General features: G+C 39.8%; 1 protein-coding gene across 1 annotated transcript in view; it reads left to right on the top strand.

The window, feature by feature from the left end:
- LOC146622661 (neural-cadherin) overlaps window positions 1-12,299 on the top strand; it is a 143,260-nt gene that overhangs the window by 68,920 nt on the left and 62,041 nt on the right. Inside the window, exons 5-7 of the mRNA XM_085365327.1 lie at window positions 3,584-3,695; window positions 4,416-4,665; window positions 5,117-5,259. Of these exons, the coding sequence (XP_085221453.1) occupies window positions 3,584-3,695; window positions 4,416-4,665; window positions 5,117-5,259 (505 nt within the window). The remainder of the gene's footprint in view (window positions 1-3,583; window positions 3,696-4,415; window positions 4,666-5,116; window positions 5,260-12,299) is intronic.

Here is a 12,299-nt window from a genome sequence, read left to right as displayed (position 1 = left end):
TTTAAAATGAGAAAGAAAGTGCTGCTGCTGAATCAGATGCTGTGATGCAACTCTTTCATTTACTGTTTATTAAATTTATGTGTTTATTTTGCAAGCATACCACTAAAAACAAACTGATGAGCATCCCGTGAAGCTCTCACGATGAAAACTCAGTGAAATGCACAAGTTCAAAGCTGCGTTCAGAATTTAGGAATCACTTAGGAATCAGCAGTTTTGTGGTGCAGGAGCTTTCTTTTTATTTTGTTACAGGGTTTGCACAATAATAGATTATATGTGGCTCGAGCACACACACACACACACACACACACACACACACACACACACACATACACACATACGTAAAGTGCAAAAGCCTGGCTGCTAAGTACTGACTTTTACCCTCAGAGTAAGCTTTGAAGACTTACTACAACAGATATCTACATCTGTTCACATTAACACACACTCCCACAAGCACACACACCAAGAGAAATCCATTATCACCTGCTCTCAGTGTCCAGATGGTTGAGACACAGAGAGAATAGCTGCTAAACTACCAGTGTCCCCCAAAGGCCACTGCTGCTCTATAAGCTTGGCTGGCTAATTCACTATAAATGCCCTGCCTGTTCGTGCATGCCAGTGTGTGTGTGTGTGTGTGTGCATGTGTGCGTGTGTGTGTGTGAGTGAGTGCGTGTGCATGTAAAAGAGAGAGAGGGGGTTTTGCAGCACTGCTTATGTTGCCTCTGGCTTCATCACCTTCATCAGACATTTTAAAGCCGTCAACATGTCTCTGTCTCTTTCCATTGTTCAGTCGAACAGTACCTTTTTTTGACTGTTAATATTATATGAATCTAGACTACACACGTTTTCCCAATTTTCTCAATATAGAAACCCCAAGACTTCAAGATAGTTTCAATAACACACTAAAATAGCATCTCTTTGCCACCTGTAAAGGAAAAACATCTTTAAATATATAACAGAGAAGGGAATTTAGGTTAAAAAAAATTATGTCCGTGAGCAGCTATTGGTTTGTTATTGAACCATTAGTTTATAAGTACACTTGTCTTTGCCTGAACTATATAAAGAATCCATCTTCACCCAGTATATGGGAATTGGCTGATGGGAATTTTCCCCCAAAATTTAGGTACATGACCTTTTGTCTACTTGGTGGAGATCCAAAAATGTCTAATAGACACACCAAGTCTCTCCAAAGTGTAAAATGGATATGCATGCAAGTTGCAGTACCAGCAGAGGGAGATATTTTTATTCCAGGCTACCATGAAAATAATCACATGAAAGTGTTTAAACATACATTATTAACACATTTAAATACATATTAGCCACCTAGCTTAATTGTCTCTAGTGATGAAGGACACTGGAATGTATTTCATACCTTCCTTGCTCACTAGCGACCTCTTGGCTTTAAATATAGTATCTCCCCCTGCTGGTACTAAAATTTGTGCACGTGTGTTCATTTCACTCTTTGGAGAGGCCTGAAGCGTGAAATGGACACGGTGGACCGGCCTGTCTATTACATGGTTTGCTATGATATCGTGCTGGGAGATCAGAGGCTAGATCTCCAACACCACTGGCTGAAATGCAGCCCCACACCATGAATGACTGTACATACTCACTCCTGTCCTTTTCTTCCAACCACCTCTGTACATACTCATGAAAATTTGAAACAAAAAAAGTTTGAATTCATCACTCCAGAAGACCTGTTTCCAATGATTTTCATTCCAGTTCTTATATAATTTGGCACAACTTAGCCTTTACTCTCCGCCTTCTTTAACAATGGTTTCCCAACCACCCTTCAGTTGAAACCATTTCTGATAAAGCTTCAGCAAACAATAGAGGGATCAACAGTACTGAAGATGGATAAACAGAAGAAAAGCCAAGTTCTCAGCTGAAAGCTCTTCATGCCTGTCAAACGGTGTTATCTTTGTGTTTTTACTTGGTTTTTGTATTTATCACTTTCAAGTAACAACTGGTCAAATCTATTAACCATATGAAATCAATTTCTTAGCAGATATTACAGAAAAAGTGTATTTGTGGTGTTTCATAAAGCTCTCAACTTTAACAATGTTTTCTATTACTAATAAACACTTGCTCTTATTCTTCATGCACAAATGAATCCCCCAGAAATGAAAAATGTTTTCTGTCAGTAAAAATAAGTCACACAAATCATGTGCAGCAAAGGATAAAATCAAGTAATTACTGTTATCAAGTGATTACTATTTGCACCACAGTGACTGCAGTCAGTGCTTCTGCCTTTGTGTCTCTCCGATGTAAAAAGGTGTGTATGTGCTTCTTTCTTTTGTATCAGTCTTTCAGCATAGGAAATATATATTCACCTGTTGAGTTGGATGTAAAAAAAAAAACTAATAAGGAATAGCGTTACTGTTTACGCTTCTAAATATTCAGTGCATGTTTGCAGAAGCAGTCATGCATCTAAATCCTCTCTGCTCGCCTCTCCTCTGCCCTGCTGTTATTACTGAACAGGTGGTGTGTCAAAGGTTCAGGACTGCCGAGAAAATCTGTGCTCAAGTGGTCATGTCTGCAGCCTTATCAGTTAAATCAGGCTTTATGGGAATGGAAAATAGCATTTTGGTTGGGCTCCAGGAGCTCGGGATAGTGAGTGAAACTAAACTGAAACAGCAGAGAGGTGATGATGCAGAGGCTCAAGGTTTAGGACGTTTGAAGGAGAAGTGGGGAGAACGAGAAAATAATTTTCCTTGACCAGAGGACATGTCTTCACAATGTTTGCTTCAATTATCTTGAAAAGTATATACGTTTAATAAAGTCAGAGTGTCTGCTGTGAATTTTACACTAAGACATTCTAGTTTCTTGTGATAAGAAATAGAAAATGTCTGAAAACAAAACAAAAATGACTTTAAATTTACATCTTCATGGTTTTTCTCTTCATTCTGTCATAGGCACTGGTTTGATTGGGTCTTTTGATTTTGATTAGTTTAATATAAACCTGAAACAAAGAATTTGTCTGCCTGATTTCTTCTTTTGTGTGTGTATCCCATAATAAACTGCATTATACAATCAAAAAAGCTCTGACATAAAATAACGCCACCCTGATGAATCACAAAATACTGCTCTTGTAATCAAATTGAAAAAACTGATTACATCCCTACCAGCTGTGTCTGTCAAATCATTGCTTAACCATTAAATTTCATGAAGATGGCTTTTTTATTCAGAAAAAAGTGGCACATGCAAACCACAGGACAATGTTTTAAGGACAAATAAGTTAAGAACCCTAAGTTAACTTTGTTTTGTGAAGACTCCTGATTATAAATTTTATACACTCTATGTATAGTCGCAGCTTGAGTTGCCACTATACATGGAGTGTAGATAAATCAGATAAATCAGCAGATAAAGCTCCATCTTTATCTGCTGTAGCAGTCATTAAAATGTAGTCGAATCAGTGATTATGTGTGACCCAATTCTTTTTTTGTGTGTCATACTTCCCAAAGCTTTACTTACTGTGATGAAATAACTCACCTGTTCGCTCCTGCTGGCTCACGCTGAAATGAATATGAAACCAACATAAAGTATAATCTGATACCAGATAATAACAGTGGGATGCTCCCTGCAGGTGGTTGTACACATAACGGATGAGAATGACTGCACACCAGAGTTCCTCCACTCTATCTACACCAGAGACAACATACCTGAGAGCATCGCACCTGGAACCTCACTGCTGCAAGGTAACACACACACTGATCTGTCAAGTAGGGTCTGTGTGAACACAAAACCAACACATTACACCTGTGGTTAGACTGTACAGCTCGTCTGTGTGTGTGTGTGTGTGTGTGTGTGTGTGTGTGTGTGTGTGTGTGTGTGTGTGTGTGTGTGTGTGTGTGTGTGTGAGTCAGAGCCATCTGTCATAGCTGCTGGTGACTGGTTGAGATCAAACACTCCAACTTCAGCGAGGCTTTGCTCTTATTAGGCGAGCAGCCAGCATCACATCCTCACACACATGCTTATTTTACCCTCTATCTTTGCGAGGACTCTTGTTGACATACTACATTACTGAGCTCCTTAACCGAACCTGAACCTTAAAACTATGTCTGAACCTCCAAGCACGTCTTTGAAGATTTTATCCTACAGTGAAGACTAACTACATCAATCTCAAGGCTGCAAACTCAGATTGGTCCTTACAGAGACAGACAAGTACACATAATCATACATACATTACAACAGTGTACAAACTAAGTTATTAATAAAAATGTCTCCCTTCTTCTTCTTTTTCCACCTTATCCAATCTCTTCATCTCTGTTTCCTACTCCTCTCACCTCTATCTTTACAACCATCTTCTCTGAGCCCTTCTTTCTGTTCCTTATTTACCCCGCGTTATCTTCTGCACTTTACAACTAATTTTCTTTCTTCTTTCACCTCTCTCCTCACCCTACCCACCTCCCATCCAGTACTTGCCCGGGACTGTGACTCCGGGATAAACTCGGAGATCTCATACTTCGTTCCCAGCAGTGACTTCAGCATCTCATCTGGGGGTGTGGTCAGCCCCGCCCGTCGCTTGGACTATGAGCGCCCTAATCACATCTATGAGTTTTTGGTGGTTGCAGTGGATGCAGGAACACCCCCTCGCACCGGGACAGCCTCAATCCGCATCCGAGTCGCCAACACCAATGACGAGGCACCCATCTTTTCACAGAGCGTGTAAGAATTATCCTCATTCTTCTACTCTTTGCAGCCGTTTTCATTTTTTGTCACCTTTTGAATTGTTAATACAACTTTGTTTAATAATGAACATCAGCTGTGAGCTTTCTCTCTCTCTTTTTTTCCTGCCTCACCCCTGTCGCTGTCTGGGTCTCTCGCCCACAGAGTCAATCTGTTAATTAAGTTTGTTTTTAACTCAGAATCTATTTTTAATCCCACTGTTCTCTTCCATCTGTTTTCACTTCATCTTCACCTCTCCTCTCGCTCCACTGTCTCTTTCACACTTTTATTTCTTCTACTTTTTTATTGAACTTTTTTCTCATTCTGGCATCAGCCTATTTTTCTTTTCATACATTAATACCCTTTCATGACATCCTTCATCTCTTTAGGTCTGCAAAGTGCTTGTATGCAGTAAAGAAATAACACATCTTTCTCTCTTCCTCTCTGTTAGTTATAAGACCTTCCTAAGTGAGGATGCCGGTCCTGACACTCTGGTTGCCATCGTTCATGCCAACGACCCGGACGGAGATGGCGTCTCCTACGCCATCACTGGAGGCAATGAGGATAGCAATTTCCTGCTTGACAACCAGAAGGGTAAGGGAGCGGCAGCTGGTGTACATAAAATGTGTTTCTTCTTTTATGTAAACACAAATAAGACAGCAAGCAGCTGAAGCTGAAGGCCAGCAGCAGCTTCTAGTCCAGGTTATTTTTCCTCAGGACACAGAGGAAGTGGGTTCAGGTGAGATTGGCTGAGATGTGGGTGCCAAGAAACCTAAAGATGGAGACAGATTCCACCTGTTCTCCATTTATAATGAGTGGACCTGTCTGAGCCTCCTGAAGTCCATTATGAGCTCAGCTTCAGATTATTTTTTGAGCACCAACAGGACACATTCTCTACCTCTTCCCTGAAGGCTGTGTCATCTTCATCAGAGATGAGCCCAACCACGTTGGTGTCATCAGCATACTTGACTATGATGTTGGTTCGGTGGTTTATTAAACAGTCATAGGTGTCCAGGGGATACAGTAGGGGACTGAGATCCAGCCCTGTGGGGATCTGGTGCTGAGTGACAGTAGGGTTGAGAGGTGGGGGCTGAGTGGGACTGATTGAGGCCGTTTGGTTAAGGAGTCTTTGATACAGGAGCAGGTGGCAGGGGGTTTGAAGGTGGCCCAGTTTGGTGGTGATATAGCACTTCACAAAATGTACTTGCAAAGTGCTTTAAATAACATGAAAATAGATGTACGCTCTAGCATTTTGCTTATTAGGAAATGAGCACAACAGGTTTTCAGGCAAACCACGAAGCCAAATTTAATTGGCAGTCCAAGTACATCTGATAACGGTTGATCTTAACGCCAACCCTCATTGGCTGATAATTCATCTCATATCCTTCTACACATCCAACTGGCATATCTCATATAGGGCACACTATTGATAAGGTTTTACCCCTCCCCACAGTTGCTGCAAGCCACTTCATGTGCTTCTATCCTGGGTTTAACTAATCGGTGTCATGTTCACTGCCATTGCAGAGCAATACCACCAAGTTAAAATTACTGCAGACATAAATAACAATCTGCTTTTAATTATAGTGGTTCTGACTAAACTCAACTAGTAGTGACATGCTTGCAGTTTATCCAGTCTCAACTTTTCTTGAGGGGGCAGGAAAAGAGCAGCTAATTACGCTAATGAATGCTGAGCTGCAGCTCGGATTTATTAAATGACTCATGAACAATTGTGTAGACTTTACGTAATGTATATGCATGCACTAATGTTTTACAACTAGAGCATCTCTCAGAGCACAAAGCAAAAAACTGCAAGTCATCTTCATCCAATCAAATAGACGAGACATGGAAGGCAGAAACGCTAACAGGTGGTTATAAAGGTAAAAAAGCCCTAAATATCCTAAGAAATCCAACTGATCTGGCTTTTAAGAGTTTTCAAGCAGAAACCAAGGGATGTTCTGGTCATCTTACGATTGGTCACTTTCAGTGCATCACAGCTGCACACAGACAAACAGCTTTTTGATTGACAGTTTCTGTTCCACTGCTACACTGTGTGAACATCAAGAGAAAGGGCAGTTAATATAGTAAGGTTCATCCAGATGAATTAATGCATCTAAAAGGAACAGACCTACATGCATTTGCTATGATTATTATAGTAAGACAGTAAAAAAAAAAAGTAATTATTATTAGAATAAGTAAATATTCCCTTCCTTTGACCAGTACTTGTTGTGATATATTCCCATGGACTGACAGCAGCGATGTCTGCTTTGAATAGCACAAAAACTCATTAACTGATTATGAGCATTTTATTTGTTTGCCAGCAAAGTAGCTTTAACAGACACAAACAACACAAACAATAACTTTTATACACACACAAAGCAGCAGCAGCATTCAGATCACTCTACCAAGCTGCACACACATATACACTCACAGAATAAAGTGATTGTTGCCATGGTGACGAGTATTTGGGATAAAGCTTGGTAGCATTAACAAGGCCAGTGAACCCCCCCTAGAAAACACGCACACACAAGCACGCATAAATAGAAAGAACATGAACACACAAATGTAGAATCGGTGCAGGAATATATAAACTATTAGAATATAAACTATTTGACATAATTGACTCATTTACATATTTGTCTCTGTGTCTTTGTGAGGGTCAGTTTGAGCTAAGAATTTTTTTTTTATTGGTTCTCAGTTTGGGGCAGAATTAAAGAGAAATTCACTGTTTCATACTGCATTTAGGTAAAAGGTGAACACCTTTCACACACACTTACTGATTGGGACCACTTGACAACAAGAAGATAAGCTTGTAGGCATTTTATTACCATTTCGAATCCTTTTTTTCTTTTGTGATTTTTTTAAAATCACATTGCATTTCTGAATGTTTCCTTTTCCCTTGCGCTGTTTATTTTCCTTGTGCTTTAAATTGAGTGTAGATAATTGCTTCTTGACCTCTCCTGCCTTATCTGATTCATTCATATTTAAAGGATGTTACTGTGTTGTATGTGTGTGCAAATAAAAAAAAAACTGTATTCACTGAGGGTGAGGCGCCAGGGGTTGCATCATGTCCATGAGTTTTCTCACAAAAGTACAAGTATAAATGTGTATGTCAGAGAAAGACACTTTAAAGATAAAGTTCATATGCAGCAGTGAGATGTTCAGTCATATTTTTGCATGTTTATCTGTGTGTGTGTGTGTTCATGTGTATGTGTCTTTTTCTCTCTAAGCCGCTGTGCCACCTTATCACCCAGCATGCACTGCTGCACTGCTCTGTGCCCCACGCACATATGCGTCCATGCACAAAGAGATATAAACATGAACATTTGCACATAAATGATATTTTAAGACTGTCTCTCTCTCTTACACACACACGCACGCGCGAACTTCAGCAGCAGATGGCCTTTGGCTTGCTTGGCTGTTCTGCTTTGTCACTTCAAAGAGTTCTGAAGTATTTTCATGTAGATGTGTTCGCTCTCTCTCTCTCCCAGCCTCTGTGTCTCTATTCATGTTTCTACCAAAGCAGCTTATTTGTTTGTTTGTTTGCACTGCTGCTCTGTTATGTTAATGTGCAAGTGATTGTTAGCGCAGAAAAATATGACATTTGTTTTAGGCCAGAGTTAAACTAATGCGAGCTTTTTTACTGGCTGCAGTTTGTGCCAACAATCTGTGCTGTTGGTGACCCACAGAGCAGAAAACATCACAGCAATGCGTTTCATCTATGTTGTTTTTAAGCTCAACGTGTCAGTTGTCCTTTACACCAACTTAAGCTTTTACCATTGTGGACACAGAGGCTGGGAGCCTCCATTCACAGACATTCGGCATTTGTATGTGTATAACTCAAACGATGGGAAAATAACCAGAAAATAGCCTGTAACAAATTTAAAAGAACATAACATCATTACATAGGCAAGGCAAGGCAAGTTTATTTGTATAGCACAATTCAACAACAAGGTGATTCAAAGTGCTTTACAGAGACATTAGAAACAAGAACAAATAAAAAGCATGATTTAAAATTGATTAAAACAAGCAAATAAACTAACTAACTAATTAACAAACAAACAAACAAACAAACAACAGTATATAAAATCAAAACAGATAAAATCAGAACAGTAGATAAAATCAGTAGTTAAATGTAAGTTTTGAAATTTAAGCTTAAAGTGTGGATTTGGTGCTTTATTCAAATGCAGCTGAGAACAGGTGAGTCTTCAACCTGGATTTAAATAAACTGAGTGTTTCAGCTGATCTGAGGCTTTCTGGGAGTTTGTTCCAGATATAAGGAGCATAAAAGCTGAATGCAGCTTCTCCGTGTCTGGTTCTGACTCTGGGAACTGATAAAAGACCGGATCCAGATGACCTGAGGGATCTGGATGGTTCATACTGGGTCAGGAGGTCATTGATGTATTTTGGTCCTAAACCATTCAGAGCTTTATAGGCCAGCATCAGAACTTTAAAGTCTATCCTCTGACGGACAGGCAGCCAGTGTAAAGACCTCAGAGCTGGACTGATGTGGTCCACTTTTTTGGTCTTAGTGAGGACTCGAGCAGCAGAGTTCTGAATGAGCTGTAGTTGTCTGACTGATTTTTTAGGTAGACCTGTAAAGATGCTGTTACAGTAATCAAGCCTACTAAAGATGAATGCATGGACTAGTTTTTCCAGGTCCTGTTGAGACATCAGATCTTTTATCCTTGATATATTCTTGAGGTGATAGTAAGCTGACTTTGTTATTGTCTTAATGTGTTTTTCTAAGTTTAGGTCTGCATCCATCACTACACCCAAATTTCTCGCCTGGTTTGTGGTTTTTAGATGTATAGATTGAAGTTCTCTGGTGACCTGTAATCGTTTTTCTTTGGCGCCAAAGACTATTACCTCAGTTTTGTTTTTGTTTAGCTGGAGAAAATTGTGGCACAACCAGTCATTGATTTCCTCAATGCATTTACCAAGAGCCTGTACAGGGCCTCGGTCTCCTGGTGACATTGTGATATATATTTGTGTGTCATCTGCATAGCTGTGATAGTTTATTTTGTTGTTGTTTATAATCTGTGCCAGTGGGAGCATGTAGATGTTAAACAGAAGGGGTCCCAAGATGGAACCTTGGGGAACTCCACATGTGATACTTGTCTGCTCAGATGTGAAGTTACCTATTGATACAAAGTATTTCCTGTTTTCTACGTATGTTTTGAACCAGTTTAGTACAGTTCCTGAAAGACCTGTCCAGTTCTCCAGTCGTTTGAGTAATATGTTGTGGTCAACTGTATCAAATGCTGCACTGAGATCCAGTAAAACTAGGACTGACATTTTTCCACTGTCTGTATTCAGACATATGTCATTAAACACTTTGGTCAGAGCAGTTTCAGTGCTGTGGTTCTGTCTAAAACCTGACTGGAAGGCATCGTAGCAATTATTCTGTTTTAAGAAGTAACTGAGCTGTTGAGAAACTGCTTTTTCAATGATCTTACTTAAAAACGGGAGATTTGAGATCGGCCTGTAGTTGTTCATTTGTGTCTTGTCAAGATTGTCCTTTTTCAGTATAGGTTTGATTACAGCAGTTTTTAGTGATTCTGGAAACACACCTGATAATAAAGAAAAGTTGACGATCTGTAACAGGTCTGACTCTAAAGTCTTTGAGACCTTTTTGAAAAAACTTGTTGGCAGGACATCTAAACAGCAGGAGGAGGAGTTCAGTTGACCTAAGATGTCCTCCAGGTCTTTGCTGTTAATAGGTTGAAACTGTTTCATGGTGTTTAAACAGTTTTTTGGTGGACACAGTACATATCCTGGATCTGCTGTTGATGTACCAATTTCTTGTCTAATTTTTTGGATTTTTTCAGTGAAGAATTTGGCAAAGTCATTGCAGGCCATGGTCGAATGAAGTTCAGCTGCCACTGACACAGGGGGGTTTGTTAGCCTGTCAACTGTAGAAAATAAGACCCGAGCATTATGGCTGTTTTTAGTGATGATGTCAGAGAAGTAGGACCTCCTTGCATTCCTCAGTTGTAAATTATAATTGTGAAGTTTCTCTTTATAAATGTCATAATGAACCTGGAGGTTTGTTTTTCTCCATCTGCGCTCAGCTTTCCTACACTCTCTTTTTTCATTTTTCACCAGTGTGGAGTTTCTCCATGGAGACTTTTTCCTTCCAGAGATAACCTTCACCTTAATGGGAGCAATAGTGTCCATTACATTTAACATGTTAGCATTGAAGCTATTGACGAGCTCATTGACTGACCCTCTGGACAGGTCAGGTGTTAATGGGAAGACCTGGTTAAAGATCTCACTACTGTGTTCAGTTATACACCGTTTTGTGATCACTGTTGTTGATATATTTGTGTGGGCTGAGATTTTACTTTCAAAGAAAACACAGTAATGATCAGACAGGCCCACATCAGACACAGTAACCTTTGAAATGCTCAGGCCTTTGGAGATCAGTAGGTCAAGAGTGTGTCCTCTATTATGTGTGGCCTCTGTTACATGCTGAGTCAGCCCAAAGTTGCCCAGAGTGTTACTCAGGTCTTTAGTCCCTTTGTCCTGAGGGTTGTCCACATGAATGTTAAAATCCCCAGCAATAATTACACAGTCAAAATCAACACAGATCACAGACAGCAGTTCACTGAGGTCATTAAAAAAGTCTGTGCAGTATTTGGGAGGCCTGTAAACATTAAGAAACACAACTTTGGATGGGGCCTTCAGCTGTAAAGCCACATATTCAAAAGACTGAATCCAAAAAACTCTGAATCCAAAAAAGCTGTGACACTGTGTAAAAGATAAATAAAAACAAGATATATTTGCATTGATATGCAAATATAAACCTATATTTTATAGACAGTACAACATAGAAAACATAGTAAATTTTTAAAATGACAAAATGTACACATTCTAGTGCAACCCCTAAGGTATTTATCTTTCTCCTGGTGAATGTGTAAATCACACAGCGACAGGTCTCACAAAATTTAAGACAGGGCCGTCCCATAAACATCTGGGAACTATATAAACCAGTTGGTGGACCTTTGTGAGAGGAATGTTGGTCCATTCCTGTCTGATGTAGGATAAAGCTGTTCAACAGTCCTGACTCATCTTTGTCCTCGGTTGACTTTTTTGCTGTGTTTTCAATTTGTCTAAGGTCTGGACTGCAGACCAGCTAGTTCGGTATCCAGACTCTTCAGATGCAGTAAATGGTTTAGAGTTGTTATTGTTAAGCATATGCAGGGTCTTCCCTGGAAAAGATTTTGTCTGGATGTATGTGTTGCTCTAAAACCTTTGTATACCTTTAATCATTGATGGAGCCTTTCCAGTTGTACAAGCTGCCATTTCCACAGGCACTGATTGACTCCCCATACCAACACCATCAGAGATGCAGGCTTTTCAACTGAGTTTTCATAACAACCCAGATGGTCCCTCTTCTCTTTAGCCTAGAAGATTTGACATCCATGTTTTTCAAGAAGAATTTCAAATTCTGATTTTTTTGACCACAGGACAGTTTGTCTCAGTCCATTTTAAACGAGCTTTGATATACATTTGTGGAGAAACGATGTTCATAGGCAATGATATCTAGACATTTCCTGAGTCTCTGCAATGGTTTCTTGGACAGAATTGTTCGTGTTTTTAATGGAGTTCTGCCTGAGGTCCCAAAGACCAAA

This window comes from Diplotaxodon limnothrissa, linkage group LG11 (genome assembly GCF_057381915.1).
Source record: "Diplotaxodon limnothrissa isolate DT_005_m linkage group LG11, D_limnothrissa_male_GT1.1, whole genome shotgun sequence".
NCBI classification, from domain to species: domain Eukaryota; kingdom Metazoa; phylum Chordata; class Actinopteri; order Cichliformes; family Cichlidae; genus Diplotaxodon; species Diplotaxodon limnothrissa.
The sequence above is the reverse complement of the archived record's forward strand: the minus strand, read 5'-3'. Positions and strand labels throughout refer to the sequence as shown.